At 60.2% G+C, this 17,773-nt stretch overlaps 1 protein-coding gene across 2 annotated transcripts; it reads right to left on the bottom strand.

Moving 5' to 3' along the window:
- TSKU (tsukushi, small leucine rich proteoglycan) lies at positions 3,062-16,689 on the bottom strand. Of its 2 annotated transcripts, none has more exons than XM_003129672.5 (2): positions 16,525-16,689; positions 3,062-5,408 (listed from the first exon to the last, which is right to left on the bottom strand). In XM_003129672.5, the coding sequence occupies exon 2, from the start codon at positions 5,398-5,400 to the stop codon at positions 4,327-4,329; it is 1,074 nt and encodes a 357-aa protein (XP_003129720.1). In that variant the 5' UTR covers positions 5,401-5,408; positions 16,525-16,689; the 3' UTR covers positions 3,062-4,326. The 2 variants fall into 2 exon arrangements, with proteins under 2 accessions (XP_003129720.1, XP_003129721.1); XM_003129673.5 differs by lacking the exon at positions 16,525-16,689 and adding an exon at positions 15,757-16,500.

Genomic DNA, 17,773 nt, shown 5'->3' with positions numbered 1-17,773 from the left:
TCTCAGTCTGAGCCTCGGCTGGGTTAGAGCCCCCATGCACGGGGTCGAGCTGCAATCCGAGGTGTACGGTTTCAGTTTGGAGGCAGCTGGTTGGTGCTGGTATCTCCATCACCACCTGCTCTCTGTCTCTGAAAGGCCCTTGGCCGTGACAATTTGTGGAAATCAGAGTGTTGTGATAACCCCCATGGAGGGAAATTACTGGGTCTGAAAGAAACTCATCAGCTCCCTGAGCTCCAGAGGGAATGAGTTTCACACAAATCCATGCAGATGCTCTCCTGCCATCCTGACCAACGCCAGACATTTGCCTTTTCTTTCTCTGCAATGATACGATTCAAGCATAGCAGGGCTGGTTTCATGGGCCGCAGGATCTTGGAGAGGCCTAATGCTTGGTTTAAAGCTCAGCTCTTGCCATCTTGAAATTCTGATAGACGAAGCCAGGCCTAGGGCAGTTGCTGTGGGGAGAAAACCTAGCAGGTACTCCAAGGCCAAGGGCATGTGCCCAGTGAATGGCAGCCGAATTATGAATGAAGGGCAGTGGAATGGTTGCGACCCAGCCTGTGCCACAACGGCAAACCGCGCCCCAGTGGTTTCCCCGTCTCTAACGCTCAACAGACACATGTGCTGAAAGCCTATTCTGTGTGAGGTGCACAGAGCGAAGATGCTGCGATTACACTCTTGCTCTGCCATGCTCCCGTCCTAAATCATTACGAAATTCTTCAGCTCTGAGTCGGTTATCAAAATAGGAGTCTAAGACCATGGTTCTGCAACCTAATTCGTAATTGTCTGGTTGAGTGAGGGAGGAAGCAAGCATTTTCAGAGTGTCTAGTTTGTGCCAGACACTGTACTTGATTCTTTTGTGTGTGTGCTTTTCAGGGTCCCACTCTGGGTACCCGGATGTTCCCAGGCTAGGGATCCAATCGGAGCTACAGCTGCCAGCCTACGGCACAGCCACATCAGATCCGAGCTGCCTCTGTGAGCTACACCACAGCTACGCCGGATCCTTAACCCGCTGAACGGGGCCAGAGATCGAACCCTCAACCTCATGGTTCCCAGTCGGATTCGTTTCCCCTGCGCCACGACAGGAACTCCTGTACTTGTCTTTTCAAATGTTACTTCCTTTACTCTTCACACAACCCTGTGCGGGGGAGGGGGGGGGAGCTGTGTTCGTCCCCATTTCCAGGCACAGAGACGTAAAGCGCGTTGGCCAAAGTCACACAACTGGTGTGTGACCCAAGGATTCGGGCTTTTTAACCCTTTTCTGGGAACGCCAAAACGGGATCTCTGCCCTAATCCCTCTCTTTCTGTAAGATCCCGATGAGCTACTCTCAGCCCCAGGGTTCCAGGAAGGCGGAGAGGGGCAGAAGGACGGCGGACTGGGAGCGGCTGGCCCCCCAAACCGCGCAGGTCCTCTTTGGCCTCCAGAGAGAGGCCCTGGGTCTTACTCCGCCAGGCCTGGGACCCGGGGTGTGCGGCCATGCGCGACCACGAGGTGGCGCTGCGGCCTGGGCGCCTCCGGAGGGGCCGCGGAGACGCCCGGGTTGGCGAGGCCCGTGGCCCCTGGCGGCTTCTGCTCCCGCTACTACTGCACACGCGGGCTGGGGGCGTGCGGGGTGATGCCCCCACCAGGAAGGAGGAGCCCGCACGTGCGGCGGCGTCTGCCCATCCTCCCGCTGCAACTTCGACCGCGCCGCGCTTTGCAGATGTGGAGGCTGCAGCTCAGAGAGGAGGTGGCCTGCTCGCCGCCCGGGGCTCTCCTCCCCTGCCTTCAGCGCTCACTTTGAGACCCCTCTGTTCCATGGCCCTCCAGGAGGCCGTCTTCAAGCGCAGCTTTGAAGCTCCCTGCGGGGCTGAAGGTCCCAGGAATCTCTCTCCCGCCCCTGCATCAGAGGCTGTCTTGTCCCCAGGAAGGTGGGAGGATGGAGTGCCAGTCTGCAGGACTGTGAAAGCTCGGTCTCACCCCGGCCTTCCCGTCCCCTGCTCCCCAAGCCCAGCCCCTTCCCATATAGATGGGGGTTAGACTTCGGCTCAGGGAGCCCAAGCCCTTGGGGGGCCTAAGCCACATGAGGGGTGAGCATCCCTGCCTCCCCATGGCCTGAATGCCCTGGGATCTGTGCCGCGGCTCACCCCTGACCCCTCCAAAGTGCCAGGCCCCTGTCCAGGTCCACTGGCCCTTCTCAGCTCTGTGGGTGCGCCTCCTCCAGGAAGCCTTCCCTACTCCTCACAGGCCGCTGCCCCCCCCCCCCAACTCCCTGTGCTGTTCCTACAGCCCAGGGCCTGTGTCCTTTGTCATCCCGCCCCAGGAACAAGTCCCAGGGCCCGACAGCAGGAAGGACTCAGCGGTGGTGATGACGATGATGGATATTCCTGCAGGTCTTGGCCGGTTGGAAGAACTTGCCGACGGCAGAGCCACTTAGATGAGCTGGACATAGGTTCCCTGTCACTGGAAGGGTGCAAACGAGAGTTCCCACGAGAAGGAACACAGTACTGTTGGGGCTCAGAGGAGGCAGGTGGAAGGGGACCTCGGGGGAGGCTTCTAAGGAGGCAAGGCGGGAAGTGGGAAGGAGCTTCGAGGCAGGGATGGGGGCAGGGGCCAGGTCCCAGAGGGACAGCCCGAGCCAAGGTAGAGGCATAGGAGGGCCTGCCAAGTGTGTGGAGTTGGGCGGCAGGGAGCAGGGAGACGGGAGGTGGGGAGTGCCGGCTGCAGTGACAGGTGCAGCCCCCCCCCCAGGAACCTCCTCCCTCACGGCCCCTCACCCCCCTCGGCCTGGGAGCTTTCTGGGCCTTGCAGAGAAGCTTGTCCCAATTCATCCTTGTGGCCCCAGGGCCCCGTCTAGGGAATGTGGGTGGATGCTGGTCAAAGGACAGCAAGAGGGACTCTTGATAGTGTTTATGCAACCAAGGGCCAGGTGTTGGGTGGGGCCGGTGGGGAGGACAGAGCTCTCATTGTCCTGTGGGTGTCTATGTGGGACCAGCCCCCTGATGACCCCACGGCCACACGTGGCTGGCTTCCAGCCAACGCCACTCCTATTCCCAACACCCCCAGGACACAAGACCACAAACGTGAACAAACGCAATGCTTTTCATCTTTTACAAATGACACGTTTCCATTCCCTGCCAGCAGGGGCCTGGACGGGGGTGGGGTGGCTGAAAGTGACAGTCCATTATAAAAGGCAACAACTTTTATAAAACCCATACTAAGGAAAGAGCCCAGGGCTGAGAAGCTGAGATGCCCGCTGGTGGCGGAGCAAAAACATGGAGCGGGAGGCTACCCTGCTTCCTCCGCTGTTTTCTCAGTAGGATGAGATGGGCTGCTGGGGATCTGGCCGGGCAGGGGTGGGGGGGTGAATCCAGGAGGCCCCCCGGAGCTCAGGGCCTGGCGGGGCTCCAGGGCTGCGTCTGCTCCTTGGGGGACTGCCTGGAGGCGGTACCTCAGGGGCCAATGGGTGCATTTCCGTTCTTGGTGCTGGGGGACCCCACCCCAGTGGGAAACTGGCAGGGCTGGGACTGGCATACCTAAAGCTTCCAGAGGCTCCGAGGTAAAGTGACTTGACGTAGCCTGTGCCACAGAGCTGGCTACTGGGCCCCGAGTCCCACTCCGCAGCCCTGGCCTGTCCTCCTGGGGCTGGCAGGGACAGGGCACCTACGGCAGGATGCGGATCCTGGAAGCAAGGGGGGCGCCTAGAAAGAGAAGCGGGAGGGCATGAGCTAGAGCAGAGAGCAAAGGGGCCCTGCTGGAGGCGGGGCACTGGGTCCAGTCATGCCTCTGCCACCACGGGACCTCAGATGAGCATGTGTCCTTTTCTAGGCCTCCGTTTCCCCACCTGCCACATGAGGAGGCGGATTTGATTTTTTTTTTTCCAGTCCTTTCCATAACTGAAGTTCCACCCAGAGTTCCAGGGGAAGAAAAAAGGATGAAGTGGGCCTTACGCCCACAGCAAAGAGAGGGCTCTGTCCTAAAAGAAACCCGGGCCCCAGTGGCTGGGCCTGACCTCTTGCCCCCGAGCACTACGTGCCTCCCACCCTCCTGTCACAGGTCAGGCTGGTCCAGGGCCCAGGGAAGGCACTTTGGGGAAAAGTGGGGAAGGACAGCAGGGGACTGCTGTCTGGTTTGGCATCGAAGACCCTCGGCTGATCTGGGGAGCAACAGAGACAAAGGGACCAGACTTAGCTCCCGGGCAGGTCCCAGGTCCAAAGCCTCACTTTCAATGATGCTGCCACGTAGGCCTGCAGAGTCCCCGTGGGCATTGGCACATTAAAATATAAGTTACCCAGGACCTGAGGAAGCCCAGGGTGCAGTCCGTGACATGGCCCAGGTCCCACCGTTTGTCACAAGATATCCGGGCCCCCAGGAGCCGGCTCCCCGGTGTCTATGCAGTGCAGGGCCACCTTGGGGGTGGAGCCGGGCTGCCGGGGGTAGGTGCCCTCCCGCACCAGGCGCCGGCACCACACGCCCTGACCCACGCTGACGCTCTGCAGTGCTGGCAGGTGGAGGAGCAGCTTCTCGGGCAAGGGCACCAGGGCCGTGCCCGACAGGTCCAGCTCCTGCAGGGAGTCCAGGCCCGAAAACACCTCGGCTCCGGCCCACGTGAGCTTGGGGTTGCCTGACAAGTCCAGGACCTGCAGGCCCCGCAGCTCCCGGAAGCCGTGGGGCGCCAGCTGGGGGAGCCCCTGCAGGCCGCCCAGCGACAGGTGCGTGAGGCCCGCCAGCCCCGCGAAGGCCCCGGGGCCGATGGCCGCCAGCGGGTTCCCGTCCAGGCTCAGGTAGCGCAGGGGCAAGTCCCGGAGGTCGGGCACGGCGCGGAGGCGGTTCCAGGCCAGGTTCAGGCTCTGGATGGTGGGTGCGGGCAGGCTGGCGCGTGCAGGGTGGGGCGCCAGGCGCTGGAGGAGGTTGTGCGAGAGGTCCACGTGCAGCGCCCTGCCCTGGCTGTGCGTGGCGAAGGCGGACACCGAGAGCTCTCGGAGCCGGTTGTGGCTCAAGTTCACGTCGCTCAGGGGCGAGCTGGTGAAGCTCTGGGCCGGCAGGGCAGCCAGGCCGTTGTGGCTGAGGTCCAGCGACTCCAGGTAGCGGAGGCGGGAGAAGGCGGTGGGCGAGAGGCTGGTGAGCAGGTTGTGGCTGAGATCCAGGCCGGCCAGCGTGGTGTAGCCCGGCCCCGCCAGCACCGACTCGTTCACCGTCTCCAGCCGGTTGGAGGACAGGTCCAGGTGGGCCGTGTCCAGAGGGATGGGCACGGGCACGATGTGGGGGCCCAGGCCGCTGCAATCCACCCGCGTCAGGCTGAAGCTGTCAAAGAGGCCGAAGGTCTCCACCTCGCACTGGCACCCTGGGAAGCAGGGCCGCGTGGCCTGGGCCCTGCTGGCGGCCAGCAAGAGCAGCAGGGGTGGCAGCAGAGGCCACGGCATGGTGGGGGCTGGAAAGAGAGCCACAGGTGAGGGCTGGCAGCAGGGACCCCTTCCAGATGGTTCTCACCCCCGCCGTCAGACACCAGCCCGTGTGGCGCAGCTGAAAGCGACCACCAGCCCCTCGGGGCCCCACGATGCTTTCCCTAAATACGCCTCATATAACTCCTTGGCCCGCTCCTCTCTGGCCTCGGTCTACCCGTCTGTATGGTAAAGGGGGTTAGGCCAGATGGCTAGATTTTAAACCGGAAGCAGGGGAACCCTTTCTTTCTCTTGCTTTTTAGGGCCGCCCTCACTGTATTTGGAAGTTCCCAGGCTAGGGGTCAAATCCGAGCTACAGCTCCAGCCTCCACCACAGCCACAGCCACACCAGATTGGAGCTACGCCTATGACCTTCACCACTGCTCACGGCAACACCAGATCCTTAACCTGCTGAGCCAGGCCAGGGATCGAACCCACATCCTCATGGATACTATTCAGATTCGTTTCTGCTGCGCCCCAACAGGAACTCCCAGGAGAACCCTTTCTTAAATAAGATCAGCAGGTGAAAGCAGGCCTGTTCTGAAGTGAGTGTGGAGGCCTGGAGCCTCCCGGGCCCATTCACCATCCTGTCCTGGTTAAGGCAGCCAGCTGGAAGGCACTAGATGGGTCTGGCTCTCCCTGGGCCCTAGGCCCCAACATGGAGGGGTCACAGCTTCGGGGTTCCATTCGCCTCTGTTGAACACGTGCTACGTGCGGGATGCTATGCTGCCTGCCCCCCTGCAGGTCTCACAAAACCCTGCCAATCCCCCAACTGCAAGGCAAGGCTTTCCATCACCATTTCACAGAGAGGGAACCGAGGCTTAGAGACCCAGAGGTCCGGAGAGTCCTGCACGGCTACATCTAAGTGGGCGTGGAGCCTGATGGCGTACAGAGGAAGCGTGGCTCCCTGTTGTGGTCTGGCAGCGTCTGAGCCATGCCTGACACCTGCACTCCAGGTTCCCAGACCGAGGCCTTTCCCCCTGCAAGGGGGGCCTGCAATGACGGTCCCCACCTCAGTCCTTCTGTAAGTAACAGGGGCGTACACCGCCCGGGGCCCCTCATCTGGCCTGGCCTCCAGAGGCAGGATCCTTTATTCCACCTGGGGACCCTGTGTCTAGACATCTGGAGGGACTCAGGACACCTGGGCCAAGCGCCTTCCCATTTGCCCTGCCCCGCGCCCCGGCTGTTAGCGACAGGACACCTCTCGGGCCCTTCCTAAACCAGGCAGGCAGCTGGCTGGTTCCCCCCATTATACAGATAAAGAAATAGAGGCTCAGAGAGGAACAGGGAAAAAAGCAGGGCAGGATCAGAACCCAGGCCCGCTCAGTTCTAATTCCTCTAGTTTTATCTGCTGCCTCCCGCAGGACTGGCAGGACAGACGGGGTCAGAGGGGCTCTTCCCACCGACACATGCTATGACGCAAGCCACTGTCCCTTCCCTGGCTTCAGTTCCCCTCCCTGGGCAATTACAATGGCAGCTGCCATGGATGCCAGGCACTCCACGTCCGGTGTCACATTTAGTCCTCATACCCACGCACACCTGTAGCTCCTGGGACGTGGTGCTTGCAGGAGGTTGAGAGAGAAGGTTGCACGGGGAAAGCCTCTAACTGCTCAGACGGCAGCTACCTGCTCTTACCGCACAACGCACAGCGGCCGCCAAGCCTGGGAGCTGCAGGCACCAAGCCTCACTCCAGCAGCTTCTTCAGCTGGCGGGGCCCTGCTCCGAACCCCTGCCCTCCTGCCCTGCTTATCCCCCCCAAGCCTCCCCTGGGGCCTTCAGGGAGGGGACCTGCCCCCGTGTGGGGAGCCAGGAGCAGGATCTAGCGTTACCTGCCCTCCATGAAACTTTAAAGGGGCGGCCACTTGATCTCACTCCAGCTCTGTGCAGAGGCAGGGAGAAGGGGGGGCTCTCCTGCCCCCGCCCCCCTATGGGGGCCTCTCCTCTCCCGCCCCTTGCTTTTGTAGAGTCCAAGCTGAGGATTAAAGCCAGCCCAGGTGCATCCTGGGCATGGGCCCAACTGAGGCAGGACAGAGTGTTCCAATGTCTGGAACCAAAGGGAAAATATTAAGTTGCTTCACACCTGCTTTGTTCCCGGGGTGAGCGCCTCACCGCTGGGCTTATGACCAGGCAGGGCCTCGCCTTCCCTGCTAAGCCCATCTACTCGCACCCACCCTCCCTGGGCTTTAAACAAACACCAAACCGCACACCAAGAGGCCCCGAGATTACCCTCTGGTTCCCAAAGGTGATTATACAATATGCCTCTTAAGTGTCAAATGGCCCCTCAGGCACCCCTGCTTATGTAACTCGGCCCGAGCTCCTCCTCCCTCTAGAGAGGGGGCCTCTCCTGGCCTCCACTTTTGTCCTTTGTTTTTTTTTGTTTTTGTTTTTGTTTTTTTGGTCTTTTTTCCTTTTTCTAGGGCTGCTTCCCGCGGCATATGGAGGTTCCCAAGCTAGGGGTCTAACCGGAGCTGTTGCCGCCAGCCTCCACCACAGCCACAGCAACGCAGAATCCGAGCGGCATCTGCGATCTACACCACAGCTCACGGCAAAGCTGGATCCTTACCCCACTGAGCAAGGCCAGGGATTGAACCCGCAACCTCATGGTTCCTAGTCGGATTCGTTAACCACCGTGCCATGATGGGAACTCCCGCTTTGTCCTTTGTATCACAAGGCAGTAATTCCTTGCCGAGATGCAAAGCTTACTGCAGCGCGGTGCACACATGCTAGGTGGTCATCACCGGGCCGCTGTGGCGATGGCGGTGACAGCTGACAAAGGGGGGGCAGGAACGCACGCGGAGACCGTCCTGGGCAGCTGTGCTCCCCAGACAAGGTCCCCGCCCAGCCCAGCGGACACCTCTCCCTGGGCCCCTGCTCAGTGCTAGGCCTGGACATTGAGGAGAAAGGGCTGACAGCGACAGAGCCAGTTGTCATGACGTGCCCGACACATGTTCCCTCATGTCATCCCCGGTCACTCCCGGAGGTCAGCAGCCTCATGTCCACGCTAGAGCGGAGGCAAGTGAGCGTGGACAAAGGAAGGTGGCAGAGCCCAGAGGCCAGGCCTTTGTAACTTGTCACTGGTTTGGTTGAAGCGGAACCTGTACGTCTGCGCGCTGCTAAGAAGAGCCAAGCGTCCGGAGACCTAGCGCCGCGCTCCGGCTGCACTGACTGCGGGACAGGCAATGGCTCTGGGCCCTTCCGAGGTCACAGGGGAACGGGGGCCCCTCCGGACCCCTCCAGGCTGTGGGGAGAAGAGGAGAAATCTGAGCGGCCTCACCACTTTGGACCCCGAAGGGGGTACGGTGCAAGTGTGGGCTGGTGGCCTGTGAGGCTCGGCGCCACTGATCTGCTCAGAGGCGACATTCCCTTTGGGGTGACATATGGAGGGGCGCCTTCGTGTGAGTGTCTCAGAGATGCCGGGGTCTGCCTGGCGCTGCTGCTCCAAGCCTCTGAGGGGAAGGCCCAGGAGCCAAGGGAAGGGCAGCACTTTCCCAGGAAGAAATGGAGGGAAGAAAAAGAAAACTCCTGTCGGGGGCACAGCCCTGGAGAGTCGCCAAAAGACGCTGCCAGGGGCACAGCGCAGGGCCTGCAATCCCTCACTTTAGCGGTAAGGAACCTGTGGCCCAAAGAGTGCGCAGGGACGTGTCTGTGGATCCCCGTGCAGGCAGTGGCAGCCGATGCTCTGGCTTTGACCTCCTGACTCCAGGCCCTGGGCTTCCCAGCCCCGCTACTCCAGATGCCCGTGGAGCCTCCCAGCGATCCTATGGAGCCAATAAAAATGCTCAGAAGGGAGCTCCCGCTGTGGTGCAACGGGATTGGTGGCCTCCTGGGAACTTTGGGTTCCATCCCTGGCCCAGCATAGCCGGTTTAAGGATCCAGGGTCACCGCAGCTGTGGCTTAGGTCGAGACTGCGGGAGCTCCATAGGCCATGGGGTGGCCAAAAATGAAACCAAAAAAATGCCCGGAGGAGTCTGCAACCCCATGGCTGATGCCATAGCATGTGGGATCATCAGGATAAATGTACTGCTTAGGAAAACTCCAACTACGCATTAAACACACAACCTAAATCCTAATTTTAGAACGTCTAGAAGAAAATATGTCATCCCAATAGTGCCAGAACTTCGCGTGATTTAAACATCTTTTTTTTTTTGGTCTTTTTGCCATTTCTAGGGCCGCTCCCGCGGCATATGGAGGTTCCAGGCTAGGGGTCGAATTGGAGCTGTGGCCGCTGGCCTACGCCAGAGCCACAGCAACGCAGGATCCGAGCCACATCTGCAACCTACACCACAGCTCACGGCAACACCAGATCCTTAATCCACTGAGCAAGGCCAGGGATCAAACCCGCAACCTCATGGTTACTAGTCGGATTCGTGAACCACTGCGCCACGACGGGAACTCCATGATTTAAACACCTTAATCTCCTTTTCCTTCCTAAGTTCCTTTCCTACAGTATTTATATAAAAAACACTGAGAGTTCCCACTGTGGCACACGGGATCAGCGGCACCTCTGCAGTGCCAGGACGCAGGTTCAAGCCTGACCTGGCACAGTGGGTTAAGGATCCGGTGTTGCCGGATCTGATCCCTGGCCCAGGAACTTACATATGCCACAGGGAGGCCAAAGGAGAAACAAACACACACACAAAACCACTCCAAAAGAAGCACACTGAGTAACAAAGGCTCCTAACAGCACTGCTTCATGGCCATCAGCACGTTCTCTGACCTTGGCTGGCTAGTCCCTGAGCCTCAGTCCCCTCAGCTGGAAAAAAGACAGCACAGCCGGCTCACGGGCCTGTGGTGAAGATGAAACAAAGGGGTGAAAGTCGGACTGCCTGTCACGGAGCAGCAGAAACGAACCTGCCTAGCATCCGTGAGGTTGCAGGCTCGATCCCTGACCTTGCTCGGTGGGTTAAGGACCCGGTGTTGCCGTGAGCTGTGGCGTAGGTCAAAGATGTGGCTTGGATCTGGTATTGCTGTGGCCGTGGTATAGGCCAGCAGGTTACCCCTAGCCTGGGAACCTCTATATGCAGCGGGTATGGCCCTAAAAAGACAAAAAAAAACCCAAAAAAAACACAAAGTGGTAAACGTAAGCCCAGGCAGGATCCTGGCTCAGGGAGGGGTGCAGTGGGGCTCCCCTGCTTTCCTCCACAGACACGGAGGGGTGGGGTGGGGTGGGGCGAGCGGGAGGGCCTGGCCTCATCTCTCTTCCTCCAGCACACGTGTACCAAACGTGACAAGGCTCCTACCAGCGCCCTCCTGGAAAGCAGCTCTGCCCTGGGAAGCCACACTGTTTCTCAACAGGGCTGCTGGGGCTGGAAAGGGCTGAGTCACAGGAGTTCCTCTTGACAAAAACCACCAGCCTCAGCCCCTGGAGAGGCGAGGCCTTCACAGAGAGCCAGAAGGCCCGGGACACCAATGCCCAGGTCACTCTACCTCTCGGGGCCAGTTCCTTCAGCTATGAATCCGATGGTCCCATCGGCCTCAGAGAGGGTGGCTGTGGAGATCAGACTCCTATAGAGAAGATGAATATTCCTATAGACAAAGGAGGCCCCCAAGGAGTGGCAGCCACATAATGGAAAAACGGTGCCTTTTCATTCTACCTATACCCGTATCCACTGCAGACATAACTAATCAACCACAGCACTAAATTGCTATCAAATGCAAGGCAGTGTGCCAGGCCTTGGGAGATGCATGTCATTGTCAGAGTGGGGGATCCCAGGGCCCCTGTCCTCATGGGGCTTACAGACCAGCAATGGGGACAGGAGACCAACTCATAACAAGATCACTAGCCCCTGCCTGGGTCCCAGGAGATCAGGACTCTAGCCCCAGCTCTGCTCCTGTGTGACCTTCACAGTTTTTTCCTTGGAGCCTCAGTTTTCTTATCTGTGTAGTATCGACTCTGCCTCTCTCCTTCTGGGACCCCGTGAGGTACCTTCGGGAGAAAGGGGAGGCAGACAGGCACCATGGACGGCCAAGGGAGGACCTCCGGCCCAAGACACACTGCTCACTTTCCAACCTGCAGACAAAAGATAGCCACTGATCGGCCAGGTTACAGAACACAAGGGCAGGCAGGTCCCGCCGTAGCTCAGCGGAAATGAATCTGGCCTGGCTCAGTGGGTTAAGGATCTGGTGTTGCGGTGAGCTGTGGTCGAGGTTGCAACAAGGCTCGGATCTGGCCTTGCTGTGACTGTGGCTGTGGCTAGAAGCTGCAGCTCCAATTCGACCCCTAGCCTGGGAACTTTCATACACCAAGAGTGCAGCCCCAAAAAGCAAAAAAAAAAAAAAAGAACACAGGGCAGCAGGACAAGGCCTTATTAACTGTACCCACCTACCCTCGTTTAGGGGACACAGCATAAGATTCTCTGGGCAGGGGCCATTATTCCTTGCGGGCCCCCCTGTGACTCTAGGAAGTTTGCTGCTGGCCTGGGAGGCCAAAAAAGTCAGTGGTGTGGTCTGAAGAGGTCCCCACTGCAACACCCCACACTCTGCGAGAGGAGCCTCCACAACAGCTTTGGCTGCATCTCCCCCCTTGTCAGAAAGCTCCTGGCCTCTCCTTTACCTGCAGAAGTTGAGTTCTCCCTGCCTTCCCCCCCTTCTCTGCTAAATTCCTCATCTTGATTTGAATCGATGCACAGTGGCCTCCAAACACCTCTCAGCCTCTGCTCACACTTCTCCGAGCTCAGAAAATTCCAGGGCCGGGGAGCTGCGAGGCCCCTCGGAGACCACGGGCAGCTGAGGCCCAGGGACAGGCGGTGATGGAAGGAGTCGCCAGAGTAGGACCCAGGCCTGGGTTCCGATGTGCTTCACTACTGCCAGGACCCCCACACCCCCCTCCAGCGGCACAAAACCCGCTCTGTGCCCTCAGGTTCCCGGGCACCTGGGCCCCGCGCCCCTGCCTTCCTCACTTCCAGGGCCTCCCCCACCGCACGGTCCGCCCACCCAGTACATTCTGGGGCTGCGATCCCGCCTTCTTCACCTGTTCACCCCCTTCCCCCGCCTGGGGCCGGGGCCAGAGCCAGGCCTGGCGGGCAGCAAACACCAGGGATGAATGAAGATCCCGGCCCCAAGAGTCAGCTGCGGGACTGGGGCCCGGCTGCGAGTCTAGTCCGCACCTCCGAGCCTCGGGCCCGTCTCCGTGGCCTCCAGAGGGATGACAACACAGGGCTGGGGACACACGAAGGGACGGCGCGTGAAACATTTGGCTCCACAACTGCCACACGCTGATGCTGAAGGCACAGTCGGCAGGGAGGGTGACGATTTATGAAGCTTCCTGCAGGCCGTGACCGTGTCATTCTCCGCTCTGTGCCTCACCACCCGACTTCCCAAAGGGGTGCCAGGCGCCTGGCGGGTCTGTGACTGCCTGTGCTAACATCTCTAGTCCCTGGGCTGGTGTCTGCAGGCAGGGCCTCCAACCCCCTCCCCTACTGAGATCTCTCCAGGGTGAGGGGCTCCGCTTGGGTCCTCCTGGCCCCAGCAGCCCGCCCGGGGCGCCGCACCCCAGCATCTCTGGCCCCCAGCTTCCTCAGCTCCTCGCCACAACTTCAAGAGGGAGCCCCTGGCACAGGGACAGGGATGAGGCAGGCAGGGGGCTGACATGCACCTGAGATGGGCTTTGTCTCAGCGGCTGCGGGAAGCTGAGCTGCCTCCCACCCTGCTTAGGCTCATGGAGAGCTCACTCAAGCAGATGCCAGTGAAATCCCCAGGTGGAAATTCCACGAGCGGCCTGGCCCCCAACCGCTTAGTTGGTTCTGGAGACAGAGATGCAAGGCCGAAAGAAGGCAGGGCCAAACTCCCAGAGCCTTGAGGGCCGGCTCTCCCAACAGAAGCCCTGAAGCCGCACATCTGTGCAAACACCAGCTCGCCATGCGCTTCTCCAGCGGCATCTGGCTTCTGCCACACCACGACCCCTGACCTTGCGGATTACTGTCCCTGTTTTGCAGACAAGGAGACGACATTACTCAGCCGAGCAGGAGAGGAACCGGGTCTCAAACTTCGAAGGCTGAGCTCCAAACCCAATGCTCCTGACGTCGCTGTGCCTCCAAGTACAAATGAGCATGCGTGGATCACATACAACTGCTCTGTCTTCCTGTGGGCAGGGATGGGCTTAGACTCACTTTCACGTCCTTGGAGCTGAGCGCTGAGCCTGGCACAGAGCAGGTACTGTGTGCAGACATGGCAGAATTTAGAATACTACCACCTCACCCAAGACACCTCTGCAATGCCTCCTCAACTCTCATCTGTTCAGTCACCCGGTACGAGCAGCAGGTGAGATGAATATCTATTTAACAGCTGCAGAAAGAGACCCAGAGAGGTTCAGCGATCTGTCCAGAGTCACACAGCCACTGAGGACAGGGGCTGGACTCAGGATCCAGAGTTCTGACACCCAGTGCCTGGCCTCCTCCCTGCCATCACCCCAGGTGCAGGGGGGGCCTGGGGGGCCAGCAACCTTCCCTGAGGAGAACAATCTACAGGGCAATGGACAGGGCTGTCGGTGCTATCTTCTCCTTTCTGAAGCTTTCCAAGTTCCCTTTGGTCTGGGGCACGTGTGGCCGCCTGGCAGGCAGTGCGGGGCAGAGGAAGTGGGTTATGTAGTCAGGCACGGCACCTGCGGCCCCCAGAGCCTCCTGCCAGGGGGCCCGGGTGGGCCCTCTCTCCTCTACCTCCCTCATTCTCAGTCTCCTTATTCCTCCCATGAGGGCAGCAATCCCTGTCTCACCAATCTGCTGTGCATTTAAACAGGAAAATGAATTACCTGTGCTAAGAAAGTGAGGCGAGCTTGTAGTCGGTATGACACTGTGCAGACACGTGCAGGATGCCCTGACACTGCAAGGTCGAGCCAGCATCTACTCTGGTCCGAAACCTGATTTCACCACCGGGCAAAGCCCTAAGTATCCTGAAGCCCGGGCCAACGGGGACCCTCTCCAAGCGGAGGGAAGCTTTCTGTTCAAGACACTTCACTCATCTGGCTTATCCCCTTGACGTGACCAGGCCTCAGGCAGGCGAGGAGCTGGACGTCAGATCTGGAGATGGCTACACACCACGAAGTGTGCTGTACCTTGATGGGGGGCGGCCCAAGGGGAGGCTGCCCTTTTACTGGATGAGGGGCAGGCTGGCCTGCAAGGTCGGGGAGGGAGGCAAAGGAAGCAAAGAACTCAGTGAAAATCTCCTTCTGCCTCTAAGAGGCTGCGGCACTCAGCCCCCAGCTTGGTCTCCCAGGCTCCAGCACCACCCACAAGCCAGAAGAAGGTTTCCTAGAATTACCAACTCCACCCTGTTCGGCCTGTTTAAAAAACCCTCCAACAGCTCTCCACTGCCCAGAGCCCAGCTCCTTCATGGGCCGCAGGGGCTCCAGGCCCACCCTGCTTCATCTCTACCTAACTTCCCAGCCATCGCCCCTCTCCCCCTTCCAAAGAGCAAACTAAGTGCCTGGGAACTGGTCAAGTACGACTGGAGCTGTTAAATATCTCAGTGTTTCCAGGCTCCAGGATCTCAAGCAGTCAGCCAGACAGGAAGGGAGGAGAGAGGCTGTCCACACCTCCCTTCTCAGGAGGGAAACTGAGGCCCGGGAGGGAAAGCGCCCACGGCCGCCTCCTTCCGAAGCAGTGGCCTGTGCCCATGTCTTCCGTCTCCAGGGACAGGCACAGTTTTAGGTTAAAGACTAGGGCAGGGGCGGGGCGGGGAGGGAAGGTGTTAGGGTTATCTTTGCCACCCAGGATCAAAAGCCCAGCAGGCTGCCACCGCCTGGGCCCTCCCTCTCGGGTCAGACCTGAGCTGGGCAAGTCTGGACTTATCTGCAGGGTAGAGCAGGCAGGGAGGAAGGATCAGAAGTTCCTGAGTCACCTCCTTGCCCAGGCCAAGTGTGGGCGGGTTCTGCTCTCAGGCCGTCTCTGGCGGTGGTGCTTATCCCCACACAGCCCCGAGGAGTTCGCACTCCCATCCATCACTGGGTCACTGCGGCTCAGAAAGGCGAGCAGCTAGCCCAGGGCCCTAACTGAGGAGCAGCGGACGTCCCATTTTAAACTAGGGTGTGCAAGCCTCCAGCGCCCCACAGCCCAGCTGGAGATCCCGGGGAGACGGTGCCCTGGGGAGCTGGTGCCCCGGGCAGCCATGGCCTTTTCACCCTCTGGATCGAAGACCAGACCCTCCACCCCAGGGGCGGGAGGCAAACCAAGAACGGATCTCAAAGCGGAGGTGGGGGCCCGAGCTGGCCTCTCCGCCAAGCAGACACGTCTCTCTCGATCACATACACTTTCTCCAAGAAGCGGGGGCGGCCAACGCCAGCTGCCCGCTCCTCTCCTCTCTCTTCAGCCCCGGGTCGGGTCGGGGCCAGGACCGGCTGCTTACCTCTCTCCTCCCAGCTGCGGTGTCCGGCAGGCTCTGCTCACCCTTCTCGGGTCAGTCCCCAGGCGCTGCTGATGCCCTCACCCACCAATCCTATCCCACCCCGTCGTGGCTCTCAGGGCCCCTGGAGTTGAATGAGGGGAGGGCTGCCAGCGCCCCTCGCCCGGGCTGCAGGGGGAGGAGGATGGGGGGCCGTTGCTGAGGAACCGGGAGAAAAGTTTGAAGCCAAGTCGGGGCCCCGGGTGGACAGCAGGGGAGCGAGGACTTGGGGCGGTGTCTGGCTCTCTGCGCACACACACTCCACGGACACCCAATCCAGACACGTCGACAGGCGCAGACCACGTACGCGGACACGGCGATGCTCCCACCAACACCGACAACCAAACCGGGCCCACGAAACAGGGATACAGGCGCGAAACAGCCTCCCCAGATCACGGACACACAAAGGCACAGGCAGACGCACGTCTCCAGACCCCAATTCACAAAGACCCACAAACGCGACATGCACGTGTCCGCACAAAGACCCCGGAGGCGCCGGCCCACGCCCACAGCCCCAGGTCAGAGCCTTTGTCTCCCGGAAGCCCCCTTCTGGGTCTGGGGTCCCCACTCCGGCCGGCCCCCCGGCGCCCGGCGGCCGCTGCCGACGCCCCGGGTCCAGGAAAAGTTGAGGGGCCCCGGCCCCGCCCCTGCGCTCAGCGCCGCTCGCCGGCCCGATGGAGCCCCGAGCTTGGGGTCTGGGGCTCGGGTTCTCCGCCTCCTGCACGGACCCACCTGGAAGCCTGTACCGCAGCCGCCTCGGCACGCTCACTCGGGCGGCCAGGGAGCGGGCCCTCCGGCCGGCGCTTTTCTCGGCGCGAGGCGGCCCGCCCCCCGGCCCTCGCCCGCCGCTGGGCGCTCCCCCGCCCGCCCGGCGCCCAGGGGCGGCTCGGGCCGGCCGCCCGGCGACTTAGGGAGTGTCGCCAAAGTGCCGGCCTTTCCCGGCGCGCTCCCCGCTCCGCCCCCCGCCCGCCGGCGGAGCCCGCGCGGAGCCCGGGTTCCACTCTAGGGAGCGTCTCAAAAGTGCGCACGCAGCTCCCGCCCATTCCAGTCGGCCTGGCTCCCAGCTTCCTGCATCCCGGGTCCCTGCCCCCTTCCCTGGAGCGCCTGAGCAATCTCAGCAGATGGCCGCACGGTCGGGAACATCTGGAGGTCGCTGGAGTGTGTGTGTGTGTGTGTGTGTGTGTGTGTGTGTAAGAGATTGGATGGTGAGGGTTCCCTCTTCTCGTGTTCATCTCCTCAGGTTTTTTTTTAAACGAGTGAAAGAGACGTTGGTGAGAGGGACTGGCTCAAAGACAAACCGACCCAGAGGAGAGAGCCAGGCTTAGGCAGAAAAGCTGGCAGGCAGGAGAGGAGAGAAAGCGACAGACTTTTTTTTTTTTTTTCTGGAGGGAGCTATCGACTTCTGGTTGGATTTCTAAGAAGGGAAACTGAGAGTGTAACTAGGCAGCAGTTTAAGTCTATTCCTCCCTCTGTGGCCCATCCTTTCTCACCCCAATTTGTGATAAAAAGGACAGGAAAACATCCCCCAACCCTTTTTTTTTAGATATGGGGGTTGGGGAGAGAAATTGCCTGTGAATGCATTCCCTCCAAGGGGGGCGAGTTTGAATCTCCTTGTCTACACACCCAGACAGTGTGGTGGGTGAGCGAGGGGGTCGTTCTCAGGCACCCCAGAGGTATGCAGCCTGGGGGTTGAGGGAGGGTTTGGCCTTGAACCCTGGACCTCCCAGGACCATACCCGCTGGGCCGAGATTGGGCAGTGTTCCTCTCGCCGCTGAGGCCCAGGCTTGCACACCCGGCCTTTTTGCTCCTTCTTTCCTTGTTCTTTTTTTCTTTTTAATTAAAAAAAAAAAAAAAAAAAAAAAGTTGTTGGGGCTTGTGTGTCTGTGTCTGCCTGTCTGCCTGGGGAAGCCGGGGGGAGAGTAGGGAGATTGGAGGGGAGTGGGGGAGAAGCCACTGCCTCAGGCCTCAGGGCAACCAAATC

The sequence above is a fragment of the Sus scrofa genome, chromosome 9 (assembly GCF_000003025.6).
Source record: "Sus scrofa isolate TJ Tabasco breed Duroc chromosome 9, Sscrofa11.1, whole genome shotgun sequence".
Taxonomy (NCBI): Eukaryota; Metazoa; Chordata; class Mammalia; order Artiodactyla; family Suidae; genus Sus; species Sus scrofa.
This window is presented reverse-complemented; position numbering and strand designations above follow the sequence as displayed.

Coding starts and splice junctions, on each gene's coding strand:
- TSKU (XM_003129672.5), bottom strand. CDS start 5,400: ATGCCGTGGCCTCTGCTGCCACCCCTGCTGCTCTTGCTGGCCGCCAGC.